Source organism: Crocodylus siamensis, chromosome 6, assembly GCF_052110815.1.
Source record: "Crocodylus siamensis isolate JL-2025a chromosome 6, ASM5211081v1, whole genome shotgun sequence".
Taxonomy (NCBI): Eukaryota; Metazoa; Chordata; order Crocodylia; family Crocodylidae; genus Crocodylus; species Crocodylus siamensis.
This window is the reverse complement of record NC_143400.1, coordinates 22,504,085-22,527,238: the sequence shown is the minus strand read 5'-3', so window position 1 is coordinate 22,527,238 and position 23,154 is coordinate 22,504,085. Positions and strand designations below refer to the sequence as shown.

The 23,154-nt window shown below is 51.0% G+C and overlaps 1 protein-coding gene across 1 annotated transcript in view; it reads left to right on the top strand.

Annotated features, from left to right (window-relative positions):
* The window catches only part of LOC149861631 (IgGFc-binding protein-like), a 63,026-nt gene that overhangs the window by 5,657 nt on the left and 34,215 nt on the right, over positions 1–23,154 (top strand). Inside the window, exons 3-11 of the mRNA XM_090052288.1 lie at positions 6,044–7,315; positions 7,627–7,692; positions 8,396–9,664; positions 11,879–12,219; positions 12,591–13,140; positions 13,649–14,223; positions 17,528–18,098; positions 21,412–22,007; positions 22,349–22,901. Of these exons, the coding sequence (XP_089908414.1) occupies positions 6,044–7,315; positions 7,627–7,692; positions 8,396–9,664; positions 11,879–12,219; positions 12,591–13,140; positions 13,649–14,223; positions 17,528–18,098; positions 21,412–22,007; positions 22,349–22,901 (5,793 nt within the window). The remainder of the gene's footprint in view (positions 1–6,043; positions 7,316–7,626; positions 7,693–8,395; positions 9,665–11,878; positions 12,220–12,590; positions 13,141–13,648; positions 14,224–17,527; positions 18,099–21,411; positions 22,008–22,348; positions 22,902–23,154) is intronic.

The following is a 23,154-nucleotide window of genomic DNA, read 5'->3' as shown; positions in this document are numbered from 1 at the left end:
TGGTGATGACCCCTTCTTTCCATTGGGTGTAAGCCTCCTTCTTAGCAAGGAGACATTCCCAGATGCTTTTGGTGAGCCACGGAGGCTTGTGTGCTCTCCTGCTCCCTTTGATCCTCGTTGGGATTACCTTCCTTTGGGCTTGGAGGATCGTCTCCTTGAGGACCGACCACTCTCCTTGGACACCTGGCTCCCCTCCCCTCCGGGACCTCAGCGCTTCCCCAACTATTCTCCTTAGTTCGTTGAAGTCTGCCCTCCTAAAATCTAGGGCCGCTGCCTTGCTGCAGGCCTTTGCCACCTTGCGCTGGATGGTGAATCCCAGCAGGCGATGATCGCTGTCGCCCAGGTGGTCGAGCACCCGCAGCCCCCGCACCAGGTCATCACCTGTGGCCAGCACTAGGTCCAACAAGGCATCTCTCCTGGTGGGGCTGTGCACCTCCTGGGTTAGATGGAGGTCCTGCACTCTGGCCAAGAACCTACGTGAGCGGTCAGACCTGCCTGACTGCTCTTCCCAGCAGATGTCCGGGAAATTCAGGTCCCCCATGACTACCACATCCTTAGCCTTCACTACCTCTGTGATCTGACCCAAAAATTCCTGGTCAAGCTCTTCTCCCTGGTTGGGAGGTCTGTAGTAGACTCCCACAATTAAGTCTCTTTCCCCTCGACTGCCTTGTACTCTAATCCAAAGCACCTCAGAGTGCCCCTCCCCGACTCCTTGCTAATTAACAAGGATGTGTATTCCTCCTTAATATAGAGCGCCACGCCCCCACCTCTCTTTCCTATCCTGTCCATCCTATACAGTCTATAGCCCTTGACATTCACCGCCCAATCATGCGTTGCGTCCCACCACTTTTCCGTAATCCCCACTATATCCGGGCTGGTGTCAGCCAGAAGGAGGGTGAGTTCCTCCTGCTTGTTTCCCATACTATGAGCGTTTGTGTAGAGGCATTTGAGGCCTCCTGTGGGTGTGTGTACTGACCCCCTAGTCCCAGCGTTACCCTGGCCCCTCTCTCTTACCTGTTTGTTTGCTTCGCTTGTTGGTCTGAGCTGGGCTGTAGTTGTGGGTGCTGTTTGGTCTGGCAGTCTGATGTTTCCTCTGCCCTCATCTTCCCCTTACCCCGACGAGCCTAGTTTAAAGCCCGCCAGAGGAGGTCTGCCAACCTAGAAGAGAACACGCTTACCTTTAGGGGAAAGGTGGAGCCCGTCCCATCCCAGCATGTCTCTCGTCGTGATGTGCCGGTCGTGGCTGAGGAAGCCAAAGCCCACCTCGAAGCACCATTCCTCTAGCCGCCAGTTGGTCTCCGCGATGCACATTTCATGCCGTCTGCCTCATCCACTCACTGGCAGGATAGAAGAGAAAATTACCTGTGCACCCATCTCCTTCAGCACGCACCCCAGAGCGTGGTAGTCCTCCATCAAAGCACATGGAGGTGTTAAAGTACATTAGCACTATGTGGACTGACTTGGGATAAAGTTGGTCCCAAGTCAGTCCACACACACAGTGTTAATGTGCTTTAACAATTCACACCTAAATTTCATACCTGCATTTGCAGGTATGAAATTTAGGCATGAATAGCCCAAAATTGCCATTTTAAAAATGTATTAAGGGTGCACATATGTAGATGTGCACCATAATGCACTTAAATTTAAACTAGTGTGCCTTAAAGTGTCTCATGTAGATGCACCCTCTGTCTAGCACTGGTGAGGCCTCACCTGGAGTCCTGGGTCCAGTTTTGGCCTCCACATTTCGAGAAGGAGGTGGACAGTTTAGAAAGAGTGCAACTCAATGTGAGATAAATGATTAGAGGCATGGGAAGCAGAACTAATGAGCAAAGGCTGGAAGAGCTAGAGTGACTGAGCCCAGAGAGGAGAAGCCTGAAGAGGGATTTGACACTGGTCTTCAAATCTCTGAAGGAAAATGATAGAGAAGAAAGAATCATAGAACATGAGGGTTGGAAGGGACCTCAGGAGGTCACATCTAGTCCAAACCCCTGCTCTAAGCAGGACCAGTCCTGATTCCATCAACCCAGCCAAGGCTTTGTCTACCTGGGTCTTCAAAAGCTCCAAGGATGGAGACTCCTCCACCTCTCTGGGGAGCCTGTTCCAGTGCTTTCCTACCTTCCTCATAAGAACATTTTTCCTAATATCCAACCCCAACTTCCCTTGCTGCAGCTTGAGCCCATTGCTCCTTGTTCTGTCCTCTGCTACCACTGAGAACCGTCCAGTTCCATCCTCTTTGGAGCCCCCCTGCAGGTAGCTGAAGGCTGCTATTGAATCTCCTCTCAGTCTTCTCTTCTTTAGACTAAAAATGCCCAGTTCCCTCAGCCTCTCTTCATAACCCATATCCCCCAGGATGGAGATGGGCTCCATGGCAGGAGGGGACAAGACTAGGAGCAACAGCTGCAAGCTGCAGCAGGGGAAACTGAGGTTGGAAGTGAGAGGGAGCTTGCTGACTCAAAGGGTGGTTTGGCATTGGACCAGGGTGCCCAGAGAGGTGGCATGATCTCCATCCTTGGAAATGTCCAAGAGCAGGTTAGATACACAGTTGGCCGGGGTGGTTTCATCAGTGCTGATCTTGACTTGAGCGGGGGGGCTGGACTAGGTGTGATCTTGTGAGGTCCCTTCCAGCCTCACTTTCCTATAATCCTCACCAGTTCCACCATCTGCCCAGGCTTCTCTCTTTTTTTCTTCCAAAATAAATCACCCTAGTTCTTTCAGCCTTCCTTATGAGGCAGTATGTCACAGATTCTGGCTCTCACAAGACCTGGTAGTTTTCCAAAATGACACTTCTTTCACTGAGGCTGTTCTATGGCATGGTACATTTCCTTCTCTTGCCTCAGTGGGGGGATTACTCAACACTTTCTGTGTTGATCCAACTGAGCCTCACGCCCTCCATAGAAAGGATAGGAGATATCCCAGCCAATCAGGTGGAGGGTGATTGAGAAAGAAGGATGATTGAGAAACCTCATGTTATGTGTGGGTGAACCACAGGAATTCACAGACAAATGAGCTAGCGCCTTTCCTTCCTGGTGTGATATAAATATCTTGGGGGAGGAAATCCGGGGCTCTATTCCCTGCTTTGGCATGGATTTCTGAACACTTCTAGATAAGTCACTTAGGCCCACAACAAGAAGGAAGGGGAAAGCCCAGTACAGGACCAGTTCAAACCAGTCTCAGGTTGGGGCATCTGTCTGGTATGAGGCAAGTTTTGTGTTGTGTTAGGTTGACTGTAGTTTTAGGAAGAGTTTAGAGGATCGATTTGTATAGGGTGTTGGACTAGAAGTGACCTCTGGAGGTCTCTTCCAGTCTCATTTCTCTGTGGGTCTATGACCATGATTCTATGGCTATGATTCTCTCCATCCTGGCTGGAGTGGGGGGCCCACAACTGGACACAGGACTCCAGATGTGGCCTCCCCATTGTTGAATAGAGGGGAAGAATCACTTTCCTCTATCTGCTGGCAACAGTCCTACTAATGCAGTCCAGGATGCCCTTAGGCAACAAGGGTACATGGTTGGCTCCTATTCAGCTTCTTGTCCCCTGTCGCCTCCAGGTCCTTTTCTGCAGAGCTGCTGCCCAGCCTGTACCAGTGCATGGGATTGTTCCATACTAACCATGAGTGATCCCGACTGAATGAAGAAGAGTTAAATTTCCAGTGATTTAACTACATTGGTATCACTACAGCATCATGTAGCTGTATCCTAATAACTGATCTCAGTAACCGATGGCATAGGATCCTTACTTCTGTCTGTGGGCCTAGTCAGCACCACTGCAGATGGGCTACCCTACCACTTAGAGGCTTTTCTCGGTTATAGCAGCTACTGTAGATATTTGACCTGGTGTTCCGTGTGTCAGGCCTTATATATACATTAAATTTCTTATGGGAAACCTGTTTAAATGTCCCAGAAGAAACCTGCATAAATGTCTTTACCAGGAGAGCAAACCTGGTAGAATTCTCACAGATTATTTGGATGTGTGTATGCAACTTGTGCTGATGCTTCACCCCTGAATAAATTTACTCTGGACTAAAACCTGAGATAAATTACCCCATAGGAACCCCCTCAGATATTAGGAAAAACTTTCTTATGAGGAGGGTAGTAGAGCACTGGAACAGGCTACGCAGAGATGTAATGGGATCTCCATCCTTGAACACCTGGCTAGACAAAAGCCTTGGCTGAGATGACCGAGTTGGGGATGATCCTGCTTGGAGCAAGTGGTTGGCCTAGATGTGACCTCCTGAGGTCCCTTCCAACCCTCATTTTCTATGAATTGCATCCTGTGTGCGCTGTCATCTTCTGAAGGCTGACATAGACCAATGTTGCTACATGACTGGTTTTCCAGAGACTTGGGTAGGATGGTATAGAAACCTATTTAGATGCCTACCTGTCTTCAGCTCCATGAAGGGCAAGTATGGAGATGATGGAGGTGAGCCACAAGGGATAGAACTAGGAGCAATGGCCTCAAGCTAGGGCAGGGGAAACTGAGGTTGGAGATAAGGAGATAAGGAGGAACTTGCTGACTATGAGGGTGGTCAAGCACTGAAACAGGCTACCCAGAGGTGGTGGTTTCTCCATCCATGGAAATGCTTGAGAGCAGGCAGACACATGACTGGGATGGTATAGTCAGGGATGATCCTGCCTTAAGCCTCTGCTGGACTAGATGTGACCCTGTGAGAATCCTTCCGTCCTGACTGTCCTATGATCCTATAAGTAGAACAGGGCTTTTGGATGTAGTGCAGAGGAATGGAGCCCTATAATGATGCTAAAACAAAAATCTTTTAGCATAAATATATGGGGCCTGATTCTTGATTTCTGTGTGCTCATGGTGTCCTGTTTGTAAATCCATGGTGCATCCACAGCTTGGATACTGCACAGTTCTGGTCCTCCCACCTAAAAAAGGACATAGAAGACCTAGAAAAGGGACTGGGATTGATTGGGAATTCAAAAGTGGGTACCACTTGGAAAGGACCAATTGAGGACCCATGTGGGGGACACATTGCGGGGGGTGTGACCTGTCATGTCTTCCCCCCACTCCATGGTCCAAATCAGTTTTGACTCCATTGATGCAGACATGATTTCAGCAGTGGCTTTCATGCCAGTACTCAACCCCCTTTCCCTGATTCCCCACACCTCCAAAAGGCTATAGAAGAACTAGAGAGAGCCCAGAAAAGGGCAACAAGAATGAAAGGCCCTCAGGAGACCACATCTAGTCCAACCCACTGCTCCAGGCAGGATTAGCCTTGTCTAAATCATCCAAAGACAAGGCTTTGTCCAATTGTAATCATCCTTGTTGCCCTCCTGTATATCTTTTATAGAAGAACTGGAGAAGGTGCAGAGAAGAGCAACAAGGATGTCAGCAGTGGAGGGGAGACTAAAGCGGCTAGGTCTGTTCAATTTAGAAAATAGGTGCTTAAGGTGGGACAGAAGAAAGTTTTATAAAATACTAAATGGTGAAGAGAAAGTCACTAGGGATTTATTCTTAACTGTCTTCCACCAGACAAGAATGAGGGATCACAACATGAAATTAGGAAGTCATCGGTTTAAAAACAAACACAAGAAAGTCCTTTTTCACCTGGCATGGCATGAAAGGGTGGGACTCGTGGCCACCAGATGTGGTGGGAGCTGAGAATTTAGCCAGATTCCCCACGGGATTGGACCCATTCTTGGAGGAAAGAGGCATCAGTCACTATTGAGCATGGGAGTGAGGGGCACAGCCTCTGAGTCAGAACATCTTAAATCTTCAATGCTGGAGGCTACAAGTGAGAGAGGAATGGGGGAAAAACCATGGTTAGACCCAGCTTGCTCTCCTTTTCAGCCTCCACTCTCTGCTGCTGTGTGACACAGGAAACTGGTCAAGATGGACCTATGGTTTCACCCAGTAAATGGCAGTTCTTAAGTATGTAATATTGCATGTGTAATCATGTTAGATGATGAGAAAAATTTCCCCGCTGTAACGTTGGAAGTGAATGAGAATAGGGAGGCTCATGAGATGACAACCAATGGACTTTTCACAGCCTTTTATATCTGCCTCTTTTGCCTGTGTCTGCAGGTGCTGCTTATGTCCCCAGCAGAGCTACCCCTGTAGGACTTCCCGAGGCCTCTTGCTCTGGCCCCCAAGGCACAGAGTTCATTATGGCCTTCATGCAGAACTTCTTGCCCCGGTTTGGCAAGGCGGACTTCAAGCTGTTCATCACTAGCTACATGCCCAATACAACCATCACTGTCTCTGTCAACAAGGAGGACTTTTCCTTCCAGGCCATAGCCAACCTAGGGGAGACGGTGGTGGTGAAGATCCCGGAGTTTGTGGAGCTGCTTCGGAGTGGCACTTCCCACCGCACAGTCATCATCCGGGCTGACCAGGAGATCTCCGTCTTTGCCCTCAACTACAAGAGAAACACGGCAGATACCACCATTGTCTATCCTGTGAGGGACCTCGGGACTGAGTACTATGTGGTAACACCCAAAGAGGGGTTGAGTGAACTTCACAAACAATTTGCAGTGGTTGCTGGGCAGGAGTCCACCCGCGTAGACATCCACCTCAAAGGGGCTGTGACATTCCAAGAAAGAACCTACCCAGCAGGAAGCAATCTGACCATCATCTTGGAAGCCTACCAGGCCATCCAGCTACAGAGCCGTGATGACTTATCCAGTACCAGGATTGTGTCCCAAAACCCCGTGGCTGTGTACGCCGGGCACATGTGTGCCTCAAAACACACCAAATGTGACTATGTTGGTGAGCAGCTCTTGCCAGTGTCCAAGTGGGGCACCACATTTGTGGTTCCAGTTATGTCCTTCCAGACCAAATTTGACTTGGCCTATGTGGTTGCTTCTCAAGACACCCACATCAGCTACCACTCTGGGAGCCTGAAAGCCTCAATGATCCTGGCCCCTGGGCAGGTCATGACATTTGAAGTCACGGTCTCAAATCCTTTGTATCTTTCGGCCAGTGTAGGAGTCCAAGTTGTCGTCTTCTGCACTGGTGGAACCCATAAGAAACTCAACTATGACCCCTTTCTCATGACCATCCCTGATGTGTCCAGCTACTGCAAGACCTACAGCATTTTTGGGCAGGAGAAGTTTGAGAACTATGCCCTGATTGTAGCCAAGACTTCCGATACCACAGATCTGACTATCGACAAAGAACCCTTACGCTTCACCTTATGGAGGCCAGTTCCCGGTGCAGCCTATTCATGGACATTATACAGATTGGGGATGGGATATAGCAACCACACCATTGAACACCCAAGTTCTCCCTTTGTTGTCTTCAGCATTGGAATTTCTGATAAATCTGGATACGGTTCACCAGCTATAGGGGGAAGAGGTAAGGAAATAGTCTTACCCATGCAAAATATGTGTGTATTCTTTGTTTCTTCCTGGAAGCAACAATATAGCATCAGGACCAATATAAAGAGTATACTCATTCCCAGACCCTCTGTGAGAACTCAGGAGTCCTGATTCCTTTCCTTGTCGCCATGCCACCCACACAGAGCCAGTAAGAGGGCAGGAATGGGTTGCTCTCTGTGTGCATGGAGACTTAAATTGCAATGAGGGAGAAGGGTGGGTCGGCAAACTGAGGGGATGGGGGAGGGGAAGAATTTCTGACACAAGAACCTAAGACCTGCTATTTCCTAGGTCAGTCCCTAGCCCCATCTTGCCAAGACTGTGTCACACAAGTGCCGGAGAGCGGAGGGAAGAAGGGTGAGTGACTTGTGTCAGAGCTGGGTTTTTCCTTCTGTTTCTGTCTCTCTGGCAGTCTCCAGCAATGAAGGTCCAGGAAATTCTCATTTAGAGGCCGTGCCCCTCATTCCTGGGCTCAGTAATGACTGATGCCCCTTTCCTCCAAGAATGGGTCCAATTCCTTGATGAATCTGGCTGAACTCACGGCTTCCACCACATCTGGTGGCCACTTGTCCCACCCTTTCCTTCCACACTGGGTGAAAAAAACCTGCCTGGTGTTAATTTTGACCTGACGACCCTATAGTGTCATGTTGAGACCCCTTGTTCTTGCCTGATGAGAGACAGGCAATAATAAATCCCTAGTGATTTTCTCTTCACCTGTCAGTATGTTGGAAACCCTTCTCCTGTCCCCCCTCAAGTGTCTCTCTTCAAACCTGAACAAGCCTGGCCCCACTGGTCTCTCCTCCTATGGGTGCCCCTCCGTAGCTCTCATCATTCTTGTTGCCCTTCTCTGGACCTTCTCTAGTTCTTCTATAAAAGGTGCAGAGAAGGGCAAGAAGGATGATGAAGGTTGGACAAACCCTTACCTAGTAGGGTTGATCCAGAGCAGGGGGTTGGACTAGATGTTGTCTCCTGAGGGTCATGCCTACCCAACTCCTCTATGATTCTAATAATGTGAGTGTCTCAGCTCATGACGTTGTTCTATCCTTCCTATTCCATCCAGGAAGTCCTGTTTCCCCCACAATCACACCTGCTGAATCTCCACATACTACCTGCTCGGGGCCCCAAGGAAATGAATTCATCATGGCCTTCTTGCAAAACTATATCTCCAGCTATGGGCAGAGCCGCAACATGCTGTTCATTACCAGCTACTTCCCTGACACATCGGTGACGGTCTTAGTGAACCAGGCAAATTTCACCGTCCACCTGACTGGGAACCCCAGTGAAACAATCCCCGTGAGCATCCCAGCCTTCACAGAGCTGCAAGGCAGCACCATTTCAGACCACACAGTCACCATCCAAGCTGACCAGCAGATCTCCATCCTTGCCCTGAACTATAAAGACCACACAGCTGATACCATGATTATCTACCCCATACAGGACCTTGGGACTGATTATTATGTGGTGACTCCAGGAAAGGTGTCCAGGATTGGCTACAAACAGTTCATGGTAGTGACCTGGCAGGAGTCCACCCGTGTGGACATCTACCTCAAAGGAGATGTGATATTCCAAAGAGAAATCTATAAAGCAGGGAGTCAGCTGACCATCACATTGGAGGCCTACCAGGCTATCCAGCTGCAGAGCCATGATGATTTATCTGGTACCAGGATCGTGTCCCAAAGCCCTGTGGCTGTCTATGCTGGGCATACGTGTGCCTCAAAACACACCAAATGTGACTATGTTGGTGAGCAGCTCTTGCCAGTGTCCACGTGGGGTACCACCTTTGTTATCCCGGCCATGTCCTTCCAGACCAAATTTGATGTGGTGTATGTTGTGGCTTCCCAAGATACCCACATTACCTGCCACTATGCGTGGAAAGAGGTCACAAAGCACCTGGAGGCGGGGCAGGTCGCAGTATTTGAAATTACTGCCTTGAGACTCTTTTACCTCTCAGCCAGTGTGGGAATCCAAGTCGTCTTCTTCTCCAATGGTGGGACCAGCAGGAACATCGTCTATGACCCCTTCTTCATGACCATCCCTGATGTCTCCAGCTACTGTCAAACCTATAACGTCTTTGGGCAGGAGGAGTTTGAGAACTATGCACTGATTGTGGTCAACACATCTCAGTCAGAGGGGATTATCCTGGATAATAGGCCCCTCAGGAACCTCAAGTGGAAGCCAGTTCCAGGCACTGAGTTCTCCTGGGCAGAATACAACCTTGGTCGTGGTTTCAAGAGACACAACATGAGGCATCCCAGCTCCTCCTTCGGGCTGTGGAACATTGGAATCAATGACAATTCTGGGTACGGCTCACCAGCAATTGGGGTCAGAGGTAAGGAGGGGGTCTTGACTATAGAAATCCTGGAGAATCCAGTCTGGAAGGGACCTCTAGAAGTCAGAGTCATCATTATGGGGTCATAGGGGTGGAGGGGACCTCCAGAGGTCATAGAGCCATAGAATCCTAGAGAAGCTGGTCCAGAAAGGACCCTCAGAGGTCACATTGAGTTGAACCCTGTGCCTGAGGCAGGATCAGCTCTGTCCAAACCATCCCAGACAAATCCATAACTAAGCTCTTCATAAAAGAGTTCACAAATCTCCATTCAATCACACCTATATTTTCTTACACTTTCCGTCCCCCCTTTTACCGTATTTCCTCATGCATCTTGTACAACTTTTTCCCCAAAAAAGGTCCCCCCAAAAATGGGGTGTATGCCTTAAGAAGGGAAGGTGATTTCTGTACCAGAATAGAAGCATGGAGGCATTGTAATGGAATTACAGGGGCACTGTGATGGCTGCCAGGGCTCTCCTTCTCTCTATGGCCACAGAGGAAGAAGGGTGGAGTAATATTACTGTTAGTTTTAGGCCTCTCACAGCTACTGCTGAATGGGCCATAGCTTTTCGCTGAGCTGCCAAAAGCTGCTGTCAATTTGTCACATCTCTTCCCAATCTTCTCTTTTCCACACTCAATCATCCTAGCTCTTCCAGCCTTTTGTCATCAGTCTTCCTTCCCAGGTCCTTAAATATATTTGGTGCTCTGTATTGGCCTCTTTCCCATCTGTTCATCTTCTTCTTGAAATGTGGGGCCCAAACTGGGCACAGGGCTTTAGGAGAGGCCTCCCCAGTGCTGAATAGAGTGAGAAAGTCATTGCCTTGATTTACAAGTGACCCTCTTATTCATACAACTTAGGAGGCTGCTGGCTTTGTTTGTAATAAGAGCACACTGTTCATTTATATTCAGCTTATGGTCCACTATCACCCCTAGGTCCTTCTTTTCAGTCCTCCCTCCCAGCCCCTCATTCCTCCGGTGTTCAATGATCCCCTTCCAAGGGCAAGACTTTGTACTTGTCCTTGTTAAACTTGATCTGATTAATCTCAGATCCTTTCTCTAATCTCTCTAGGTTGATACCAGATGGGTTTTGTTAAATAGTGTAGGTTGGGGGTGGGGAAGTCACAGCCTGTTGGTCAGATCCAACCTTTTCAGCTGGATGATGGGGCTGGGATTGACTGGGAATTCAGAGGTGAGTTCCACCTTTGGAAGAACCCAGTGGGGACCCACGTGGGGGACACATTGTGGGGGTGAGTGACCTGTCACATTTTCCCCCACCCCTGGGTTCAAATCCAAAGACCAGTCAGTTTTGACACCATTGATGTAGATGTGATTTCAGTAGTGGCTTTCATGCTGGTACCCAACCCCCCTTCCCTGATTCCCACACCTTCAAAAAGCTATAGAAGACCTAGAGAAGGTCCAGAGAAGGGCAACAAGGATGAAAGGCCCTCAGGAGATCACATCTAGTCCAACCCACTGCTCCAGGTGGGATCAGTCTTGAAAACATCCAAGACAAGGCTTTGTCCAAACTTCTTCATCATTCTTGTCCTCGTATGTGCCTTTTATAGAACTGGAGAAGGTCTAGAGAAGGGAAACAAGGATAAGAAGTGCTATGGAGGGGCTTCCTTAGATGGAGATACTGAGGCCAGGCTTGGTCAGGATAGAAGAGAGATGCTTGAGTAGGTCAATAGAAGGGCTTGCAACATACTAAAGGATGAGTCACTAGGGATTTATTCTTGACTGTCTTTCACCAGACAAGAACAATGAATCAGTGCATTAAACTAAAAGTTTGTTGGTAATGAACATCAGGCAGGTCTTTTTTAACCAGGGCAGGACTTGTGGCCACCAAAAATGGTAGAAGCTGAAAGTGTAGCTAGATTCACTAAGGGATTGGACCCACTCTTGGAGGAAAGGGGCATGGGTCACTTTTGAGCATGGGAGTGAGTCTGCACGGCATCTGGATCAGAACTTCAATGCTGGAGGCTTCCAGGGAGAGAGAAACATGGGGAGAGACCCTATGCATATCCAGATCACTCTCCCTTCCAGCGTCCACCCTATGCAGCCATGGGACACAGGAGGCTAAGCAAAATGGATGAAGGGTTTGATCCAGGGTATAGAAATTCTTATGCTCCTTTAGCACCATATATTTCATTACAGGGTTGGTGGTTGGAGTGGGATCTTGTAGCTATAACTACCAGTTCCCTTCTCTTTCCATTCCAGACACCCTGATGCCATCCTGTAGTGTGGTCCATTGCAGGGCAGGAACCTTCTGCAGGATGATAGATAGAAAACCAGAGTGTGTGCCCCTCTCCGAAGCCACATGCTGGGCCATGGGCTACTTGCATTTCCAGACCTTTGATGGGTGGACATATGACTTGCGGGGCATCTGTACCTACGTTGTAGCCCAGACTTGCGGGGAGGCATCCAACCTCCCTGCTTTCAATGTCACAGCCTCTATTGAAAACAGGGGGAACTCACTCATCTCGTACATCACCTCGGTCACTGTCCAAGTCTATGGAGTCAAGGTCACGGTGGTCAGATCTGAAGTTGGCTTTGTGAGGGTGAGTGCATGGAACAGTGCTGGCAGCTGGGATGCCTGTGTTCTTTCCCTAGCTGTTGGAGGAGGAGTGGACTCTGGGGTAGAGAAGCAGGGGGAGGTGGCTGGGATCCTGGACACCTGGGTTCTTTCCCCATTCTGGGAAGGGAGCAGGATCTGGTGGGCTGGAGTAGGGGGCACTGGGACCCTGGACATCTGGGTTATATCTTTGGCTCTTGGAGAGGAATGGAGTCTACTGAGTCAGAGTAGGGGTGGGAGGGACCCCGGATGCCTGGGTTATAGCCTTGCTCTGCAGCCTGAGCAAGGCCCAGTAGGTGATGAAGGGATCACAGCATTCAGGGTTTGGTCTGATCTCTTCCATTTCTCCCTCCAAAGGTGAATGGTGCCCGGGCCCACTTACCCCTCTCGCTGCACCACAGCGCCCTTCTTCTTTCCCAAGCTGGGTCCCACCTCCTCCTCATCACTGACTTTGGCCTCCGAGTCTCCTATGACTGGCACCACCACCTACATCTCCACATCCCTAGCACCTTCTCTGCTCACCTCTGTGGCCTGTGTGGAGATTACAATGGAGACCCTGCTAATGACTTACCTGATTCCCCTGCTCTTATCCAGAGCTGGGCACTGGATGACAGTGACCAGTTGTGTTGGCATGACTGCTTTGGGACCTGTGGGTCCTGCACCCAAAAACAGTCTTTAGCCTATGCTGGGGAGGCCTGGTGTGGCCTGATGGCCAAGGCAGGCGAGGGTCCCTTCAGTTCCTGTCATGCCAGAGTGGATCCAAGGGTCTATGTGTACAATTGCATGGCTGACCTGTGCCACCACAATGGCTACTGGAAGGTGCTGTGTGAGGCCCTGGCAGCCTATGCCACTGCCTGCCAACTGCTTGGAGTGTCCATCGGGGACTGGCGGAAGCTTGCACGGTGCCGTGAGTATCTGGGGCAGAAGATTGGAAGAAGGGGACCAGAGACCCCCACTCTTGGAGCCTGGACTCCTGGGTTTTGTTGGAAAGCAGTGGGGTTTTTTGAGGGGAGCAGGGAGGGTCTGTAACAGCAGGGGCTGGAAGCTTGGACACCTGGGAGGGAAATAGGGTTTAGTGAGTTAGAACAGGGGGGCTGGGAGCCCATTCTCCTTGGTTTTATTCCTGGCTCTAAGGAGTCTTGAACCACTGGTTTGGGACCTAAGGACTCCGGGGTCCTCTCCTAGCTCCAAGCATCAGTCTCTCCATCCCTCTCTGGAGACATCTCTCATGTGAAGCAGCTCCTGTCCACAGACATGTGGATGGGATAGGGAGCTGGCACTATACCCATGGTGCCCTCATGATGTGAGGTTCTGGGTGCAAAGCTCTGATCCCTCTGAAGTCCTGCTGTGCTCCCTGAGCTTCCAGCACCCTCCAGGATCCAACCCTCCATCCCTGTCCTTCCTTCTCTCCCTAGCCTTGGAGTGTCCACAGAACAGCCAGTATCAGCTCTGTGGGACTGCATGCCCTGCCACGTGTGTGAATGAAGATGACCCCAGCAGCTGTCCATCCCCTTGCATGGAAACCTGCCAGTGCAAAGCTGGCTTCGTGCTGAGCCAGGGGCGGTGTGTCCCCAGGAGTGGCTGTGGGTGCATGTTGGAGGGGCACCCCTATGCTCCTGGTGAGACTGTCTGGAATGACACATGTAACATGCAATGTACGTGCAGTGCCACCACTGGCCATGTCTCATGCACATCTGCAGCTTGTAAGCCCTCTGAGCAGTGTGGGGTGGTGAATGGTGTGTGGGGGTGCTATCCCACCTCCTACGCCACCTGTTCAGTGGGGCAGACCCCCCACTATGTCACCTTCGATAGGCAGCGGTACAATTTCCAGGGCACCTGTCGGTACCAGCTGGCTGCCCTGTGCCAGGGAGCAGAGGGGCTGGTCGACTTCCACGTTGACATCCAGGAGCAGAGCAAGATGGCACCTGTCCAGGTCCGGGTGTATGAGACCAACATCCAGATCAATCTCCGCTTCCCTGACAAAGCCCTGGTGAGTTACAGAATCAAATCGGTGGGGCACCCAAAATAAAAGGTGGGGCACCATTAAGAAGGGAACTGAAAACTCTGACTCTTGGGTGTGGGGGAATGAGGTCTGGTGGGTTTGAGTTGAGAGCCTGGAGACCAGGATCTATCTTAGCTCTGGAAGGGAACGGGGGTCTAGTGGGAGAGAGCTGGGAGCCTGAACACCTTGGGTCTATCCTAGCTCTGGTTGGGGAGTGAGACCTGGTGGGTTAGTTTAGGACAGGGATGGGCAATTATTTTGGGCAGAGGGCCACTTACTGAGTTTTGGCAAGCCATCAAGGGCCACATGACAGGCAGCCCAGGGCAGATAAATATTCATTTTCTAAATTTTTTAGGGGCCCCGCAGGCCAGATAGAATGGCCTGGCAGGCCACATCTGGCCCCCGGACAGCATTTTACCCACCCCTGGTTTAGGAGCTCATACACCTGGGTTCTCTCCAGCTCTGGAAGGGGTGTAGGGGCTTAGAGCAGTGGGGGCTGGGTTCCAGGACACCTGCTTTCTCCATTATCCTGCCATGATACAAATCCATGGGGTGCCCACGTCTTGAATCCTGTGTTCAGTTCTGGTCCCCACATCTCCACAAGGATGGGCTAGAGCTAGAAAAGGTCCAGAGAAGGGCAACCAAATTATCAGAAGCCTGGAGCCACAACTAGACCAGGAGAGACTAAGAAGGCTCAAACTCTTCTATCTGGAAAGGAGAAGGCTGAGAGAGGAGAGGAGAGAGGTCTATGGCATCATGAAGGGTGTGGACCAAGTGAACAGGGATGTGTTGTTCACTAAGTCCAAGAAAACTAGAATTAGGGGCACCTGCTCAAAGGAGTAGGTAAGGTCTTGTGGATCAATGAAAGGTTATGTAGGTAAATGGTAGGGCTGTGCGAAGCTTTGGGTGATGATTCGATTCGGAGGAGATTTGGACCAATTTGGTGGCCGACTCTCCAAATCCAAATCAAATCAAGGGACCAATTTAAAGGTCTGAATCGATTCAAAGCTCTCCAAATCTTTTCCAAAGATTCAGAGAGCTTTGATGATTTGGGCAGTTCCCAGTGGCTGCAGCTGGGAGCTGCAGCTGACTGCGAGCTGATAAGTACTAGGGATGGGGGAGGGGACCATGGGGGACCCCTGCCAGCCCCCCCATTTCCCCCTGCCCCCCTGCCCCTGACTACTCCCCCAGCACCACCCCCCATAGCTGTTCCACCCATCCCAGCTTGCGATACTTTAAAAAAATGCTCACTGAGCAGGGGGCAATCCCTGCCGTCTCCTACTGCCCCATGGTGCATGGAGAGCTCTGCACAAGCCCCCCCAGTCCCCCTATGGGTGCACTGCCTGGGCCAGCTCCAGCCCTTTAAGAAAAAAAAAAATGGAGAACAGCCCTGGGACTCACTGCTCCTGGTGCGGCCTCAGGGCCTTGGGGGCTCATGCAGAGCCACCCAAGTGGCGCGGGGCAGCAGGGATTGCCCCCGCCAGCAGGAGCGGTGAGTCTTGGCTTGTTTTTTTTTTTCTTAAAGGGCCAGAGCTGACCCAGGCAGGGCACCTTTCAGGGGACTGGGGGAGTGAGGGGGGGTTAGGGGGCTCATGCAGAGCCCCCCATGCAGCGTGGGGCAGTGGGGGGCAGTAAGAATCACCCCCCACCTGGCAGCACCTGCTGAGTCAGGGCTTTTTTTTTTAAACTAGTGCCAGGAGCTGGGGTGGGTGGGGCAGCCATTGCCGGGCTGGGAGATGGGCGGGGGATGGGCCTGGCTTGCCTGCTTCAGAGATTTGGGCAGCAGCTGAATCTCCAAATCAGATTTGGCCAAATCTCCAAATCAGATGATTCAGCCGAATGAAATTGGGACAGTGATTTGAATCACCAAATTGAATCACTGTCCCCCAAATCAACCGAATCCAAATCCGAAGTGAGTACTAGCAGCTTCACACAGGCCTAGAAAATGGATGGATGGATGCATGGAAGGATGGATGGATGAGTGTGTAGGAAAGCGATTGGGTGGGTGGATGGATGGATGCAAGTATAGATTTCATAGACACTCGGGCTGGAAGGGACCTTGCAAGATCATTGGGTCCAGCGCCCTGTCCAAGGGGCAAGAAGTCAGTGAGGGTGAGATCACCTCAGCAAGATAAGCATCCAAGCTTATATCCTAAAATCCTAAAACTTTAAATGAAAACATTTTCATAGAGAAGAAAATATAAAAAACTAACTCTTGCAAACTATGGCTAAAAATCAGATAACAGGAGGTAGCCATCTAACTGCCTTTTGAGATCTATCTAACCAATTTGCCCAGGGTCAAAGCATGAGAGGATGCGTCAGGGTAAAGAACTGAACACAAATCTCCTAAATTCCAGCTTACTCCTAGGCCTTAGGTCATGGGCAGGCAATGATTTTGGCTGGAGGGCCACTCAAAGAGTTTTGGTGAGCTGTTGAGGGCCACAAGGGTAGACCCACCCCCTGGTTGCCATCTTGGGACCAGAAGTCCTGCCCCCTGAACTTTGCCCCTGGAAGTCCCTCCCCTTGCCCCCAGAAGTACTCCTTTTGGGAGGGAAGGGTTGCCATCTTGGAACTAGAAGAAAAACCAAATCATAAAGGGATGGACAGAGGGGTGGATGGATGGCTATATAGGTAAATGGATGGGTGTATAAGGAAGCAGATGGACATATGTGTAGGTAAGTGGATGAATGGATGGATCTGAAGGTAAGTAGGTGGATGGACAGATGGATGGATGGGTGTGTAGGAAAGTGGGTGGTTGGATGGACTGGATAAATCCAAGGTTGGTCTCGATAAATCTATGGATGAAGGATCTACTCATGGCTATTGAACAGAAGGGTTGGAGATGTTTCCTCTGGCATCTCTAACCCAATAGATGGTGGATGTCATGGAGAATATCGAATAAAGGATAGATCACTCTTGACATATTTAGTTTCATGTTTTCCTTGTATAGAATCCACCCTTGCCACTGCTAGAGACAGGATACTGGGCTAGATGGACCATTGGTCTGACCCAGCCTGGCCCTGCTGGTGCTCTTATGAGTTTCATGAAACCACTTCTGATTCAAGACCAGGATCATTAGTCACCTAAAGAATGGTTGCAGTCCAGGTTGGGTTCCCAAGGGAGTTGCGGACTCTCCATCCTTGGAAGTCTTCAAGAACAGGTTGAATAGATGCTTGTCTGGGCTGGCTTGTCATTATGCCTTGATCAGGAGGTCATATGTGACCTCTGGAGGTCCCTTTCGGCCCCACTTTACAATGCTATGATCTGATGCATTTTTGGTTTATTTTTGCAGGTGAACGGTTTCTTATTTAACCTCCCCTTCAACCTTGATGCCAACAAAATCTCCATATACAGAAGGGGCTGGGCCATAGTGATCCAGACGGACTTTGGCCTTACTGTGACTTTCACAGAATGGTCTGGCCGTACTGCCATCACCCTGCCAACCACCTACATGGGTGCCGTGTGTGGCCTCTGCGGCAACTTCAATGGAGATGCTGAAGATGACTTCCTCATGAGTGATGGTCACCTGGCATCAAGTCTCACCAGCTTGGGCCAGAGTTGGACTGTAGGGGGGACCTCAGGCTGCTCTGTGGTCAGGATCCAGCCACAGCCAGATCAAGAAGCTATGAAAGAGCAGCAATATAGCACTAAGGGCCAGTGCCATGTCATCCTGGACAAGAGTGGCCCTTTCAGGATGTGTCACAGCAAGGTGGACCCCCACGGCTACTTCTCAGATTGTGTGTATGACTACTACTTACATCAAGGCCAGCAGGACATCATCTGCCAGGCTGTGGCCAGCTATGTGGCAGCATGTCAGGAGGCTGGAGCAATGGTGCACCCCTGGAGGACACAGAAGTTCTGCCGTGAGTTCATTTTCCCCTGCACCCTCTTCCTGCCCAGGGCTGGTTGTCCCCTTGTTGGGGGCAGAGGTCCATCTAAAATCGAAGCTCTCCTGCGGCCTGTCCTGAGTCCAGTATTGTTTAACAACTTTACCAATAATTTGCATGATGGGATTGAGGGGATGCCTAGGAAATTTGAGGATGGTGCCAAGTTGGGTGGCATTGGGGACACTCCAGAGGGCAAGGCTAGGATCCAGAATGAGCTGGGCAGACTGGAGAAATGGTCCACAGTCCACCAGATGACATTCAACAAGGGCAAGTTCTATAGTCCTGCAGCTCAGTGCAGGGCCACAGCAATGATTAGGGCAGGCGTGGCTGATGTGGCCAGGGTTACTGAGTCTGGAGAAGAGAAGACTGAAGGGGGATTTGATCATAGTCTTCAAGTCCTTGAAGGGCAATGACAGAGAGGATGGAGATGCGTTTTTCTTCACAGCCACAGGGGACTGGACTTGGAACAATGACCTCAAGTTTCAATAGGCTGGAGATGAGGAGGAACTTTCTAACAATGAGAGTGGTCCAGCAGTGGAACAGGCTTCCCAGAGTTGTGGCAGAGTCTCTGTCCTTGGAAACGTTCAGGCGAATGTTGGCTGGACACATGACTGGGGTGACCCTAGCTTGAGCAGGGAGGTGGACTAGATATGACCTTGTGAGGTCCCTTCCAGCTTGACTTTCCTATGATCTCTCCTTCTGTTCCTTCATTGTCTTGGCTCCAAAGAAAAAGATGGGCCTGAACTGAAGCCTCTGGAGCTTTGTTCTCATTTTTCTCTGTTACCCTGAGCCAGGAGAGATGCTCTATAAGCTTTCCACTTGGAAATCTGGCATGGTTGGGATTGGGATGGAGCTCTGCAATGGGAGATCCTGCCTTTAGCAGGGGCCTAGAGTAGAGGTGCCTTCCAGGCCCACTTGGGACCCCACCTGCCATCACGGGGGAATAAATTTCCAACAAGTCAGCGAGGATAAATTGTGTAGAGCAGTTCCCAGGCTATGAACCCAACCCGTGCGCCACACACTTGACATTGGTGCCTTTGCTGCTGCCGTCATTCAAAACATAGAAATCCTAGAGAAGTGGGGTGGAAGGGACCTCCAGAGGTCACATCTAGGCTGACCCCTTGCCTGAGGCAGGATCAGGCCTGGCCAAACCACCTCAGATACATCCCGCATCCAAGTTCTTTGTAAAACTACCATGAACCCTCACGCAAGACCAGGCATCACACCTGAACCTGCCCCAGGGAAAGCAGGGGGACTGCAGCAGCCGACATCCTGCTGCTACAAAAAGTTGTTAACATACATTCGAGATATCCCAGTCAGAGGCCATGCCCCCACTGCAGAGGAAGACAACCCCCTGCCCCCCAACCTGTACCAATCTGACCGGGGGGAATCCCTTCCTGCCCTCAATACAGCATTGGTGCGACCATGAGCAGAGGGGCAAGACACTAGCCAGGACCCTCTAGCTTTGATCCCAGCAGGAGCATTGGCACAGCCCCATCCCCAGCTTGGGTTGCAGCCAAGAAGCAATGCCTTAAGGGAGACTTAAAACCGCCCTGACACATGGCACAGAAAGGAGAGTCAGGGGCAACCAGCAATGCCCAGAAGCCTGGAAAATCCCCATAGTAGAGCACAGGCATTGCTATGCCTAGATCATCCCCTTCAACTTCTCCTTGAACCTCGTCAGTGATGGAGAGGCCACACCTTTCCTGGGCATTTATTCCACTGCCTCCCTGCTCTTACATTGAAGATTTTTTTTCCTGGGATCTCAACCTACTTCCTGCAAGTTCAGGTCATGGGTCCACATCCTCCTCTCTGCAGCCAGAGAGAAAAGGTGCCTTCCCTCTTCTTCATGGCAGCCCTTCAAATCTTTGTGTGTGCCTTTTCCTGGACATGCCCTGCTCCTTCAGCCTCTCCTCATATAACTGGTGGCATGTACTGCCCCCCCCCCACAGCATGTGCCCCTACACATAGGCACATGCCCCTTGGCAATGTGCTGCGAACCCCAGTTTGAAAACCAGTCCCACTTCATGATCTCAGCAAGGCAGGCAGTCTGTTTTCCACCTATCGCTCTACCCAGGTAAGTCTAAGACTTTCCTTGTAGCAAAGAACCAAGTAGCAGCAGCAGAGGAGCCTGGGTTTGGTCCAGAATGTGAACTGCTGTTACCATATTTCCTCACACATAATACGCACAGCAATTCCCAGCTGCTGGGTTTTGGGGGTGGGAGGGTTTAACAGGGTTCTGCTCCAGGGGTGGCCAGGATGCCCCTGGAGCTCCTTCAGCCCTTACCAACCTGGCTCTCTTTGGGCATTCTACCCTTCACTTGCCTGTTATGCCTTCATGTTATTATCCTTTGAGAAAAGGGAGGCTGCCCTAGGGCTTCCCAAGCCTGATCTCACACTCCTGAGCTCAGGTGTCTCTGCTCATGGCCTTAAGGGCTAATTACATGACTGACTGCCCCTTACACCACACCCATACCTCACAGGTGATACTTCTTCCTGTTGACACACACCCCTCTTGGGCTACAGGCTCCCAGCCCCACTTCTCGCCCCTCCTGGGCGACTGCTCTTCCACAGCTCCTTGGCCACCTCAGTCTCTGGCTGTAACCCCTGGTCTTTTTCCCCTCTGGACCCTGCAGTCGAGACTTGGGCTCTCCTGGCCCCACCAGTCTCTGGCTGTGGCCTTCCTCAGCCTATGCCTCATCTATGGGTCCTGGCCTTGCTCCTGGACCAGTGACATGCACCCTTCCTGGGCTCAAGCTCTCTCTTTTTGGGCCCCCAGGCCTTCTATTCTGAGTTCCCAGGCCTCTCTTTCTTTCCTCTGCCCTATTCCTGGGATCTGGCCTTAATCCCAGGCCTCTCCATCCTTCTTCTATCCTGTTCCTGGGCCTGTTGGGACCTCCTCCACCCCTTAGTCCCATTCACAAGCCTCCAGAGTCGCTTACCCCAGCTTACATGTTAACCAGGAGCTCTGCAGCAGCCCTTCTTCCAGGAGCTTGTCTCTCCATGGCACTCCCTGACCAGCTCAGGCCCTGGGCTTATATACTTCAATCCCTGCCCCCTTCTGGTCAGATGACTGTTTAATTGGCCTCTGCCACACCTGCAGGCCTCTTCATTGAAAGTGATGGGCACAATAAGCTCCCTGTAATGGGGGGAACGCTTATCGTATATGAGAAAATATGGTAACCCAACCTTGGTGACCAAGACTTAGGGGCCTCCACTGAGCTTACCCATTTGAGATGGTGACTCAGTTCACTACCACAAGCTAACTTTGTCTCTGTTCCACCCACAGCTCCATCCTGTCCTCCCAACAGCCACTATGAAACATGCAGCAGAGATTGTGACCTCACGTGTGGCCATCTCTACTCCCCAGCTCAGTGCACAGCTGTGTGTGTGGAAGGCTGCGTGTGCAACGAGGGCTTTCCCCTCAGTGGGAACCACTGCCTAAGCATTTCCCAGTGTGGATGCCTCCACAAGGGACTTTACTACCAGGCTGGGGAGATTTTCTACCCCGGGACTTCCTGCAAAAAGCAGTGCGAGTGTCAGCCTGGGGGGGATGTTAGGTGTCAGGAACACACCTGTCGCGCCGGTGAGGACTGCCTGACAGTGGATGGCATCCGACGCTGCTATCTGCTTCGATCTGCCAGCTGCCTTGCAACTGGCTTTTCCCACTACCTCTCCTTCGATGGGCTCTCCTTTGACTTCCAAGGCACCTGCATGTACACCCTAGTCAAGACCTGCACCCTCACAGGGAAGCTGATGCCCTTTGTGGTCACCCTAGAGAAGGAGGTCATGGGACATGGGAAAGGCTCCGTTGCCAAGATGGTGTCTGTCGAGGTCTATGGAATTGTACTCACCCTGTTGCCTCACAGCTGGGGAAGTATCAGAGTAAGACTCTTCTCATCATTGCTTCTATCTTCACATACCTTCCCCACCCCCTCAAAAAAATAAGCCCTTCAAAATTGGGTTGCACGTGTCTTAAGTGAGGCAGCTGATTTCTGCACTGGGGATGGGGGAGCAAGGTGAGAGTGGGGCAGGGAGTGGGCTGGGGAACAGGGCAGGGGCGGGGGGGTGGCGGGGTGGGAGGGGCAGTGGGGGGGTGGCGGTAGTATCAAAAACTGTCTTCACCATAAAAAGATTGTAGACCACTGGAATAGAGTCCCCAAATCCCCTTGCTCTGAGCCCACCTCGCTGTGCTCACAGCGTGGGGGATGTTCTGTCCTTCCTAGGTGGATGGGGTGTCCCACAACCTTCCTGTGATGATGGCAGATGGACGTCTCCGGGCCTATCGACATGGCCTTAATGTCCTGGTGGAAACTGACTTTGGCCTGGCCATGAGCTATGACTTCCTGTACCATGTGCGTGTCACTGTCCCAGGAGGCTATCAGGGCCATGTGTGTGGCCTGTGTGGGAACTACAATGGACGTCAGGATGATGAGTTCCTGCTCCCCAATGGCATGGTAGCCCCTAACACACCCAAGTTTGGTGCCTTCTGGAAGAGTCCCATGTCAGAGCCCTCATGTGAGGCTGGTGTGCAAGCCCCAGTGTGCGAGGGAACAAAGCAGGAAACCTCTTCCTGTGAAATTGTCACAGCCCCCAGTGGCCCCTTTGCCTCCTGCCACAGTGTGGTCAGGCCTAGTGCCTACCTCAGCCACTGCATCCATGACCTCTGCCTCAGCGACAGAGACCCCCAGGTCCTGTGTCAGAGCATCCACAGCTACGTGACAGCTTGCCAGGATGCCGGGGTCCCCATCCAACAGTGGAGGAATGAGTCCTTCTGCCGTAAGTGCCCTGATACTGATAGACCATGGGTGGGGGTGTTGGGAAGCCAACATTTCTTGGACATTCATTTGAGACCCTTGGTTTTCTTTAGATATTTCTTGGTGGGAACCCTCTTTCCTATACTATCCCGGTCTTCTTCTTCTTGTCCTGTTGTCTCTTTCATATTAATGTTAAGAGCAGGTGAAGCAAAGATCTGTAGTTAAAGTAGAACTGGGGCTGGTAGAATTGGGTCTAGACAACCTCTTGAGGTCCC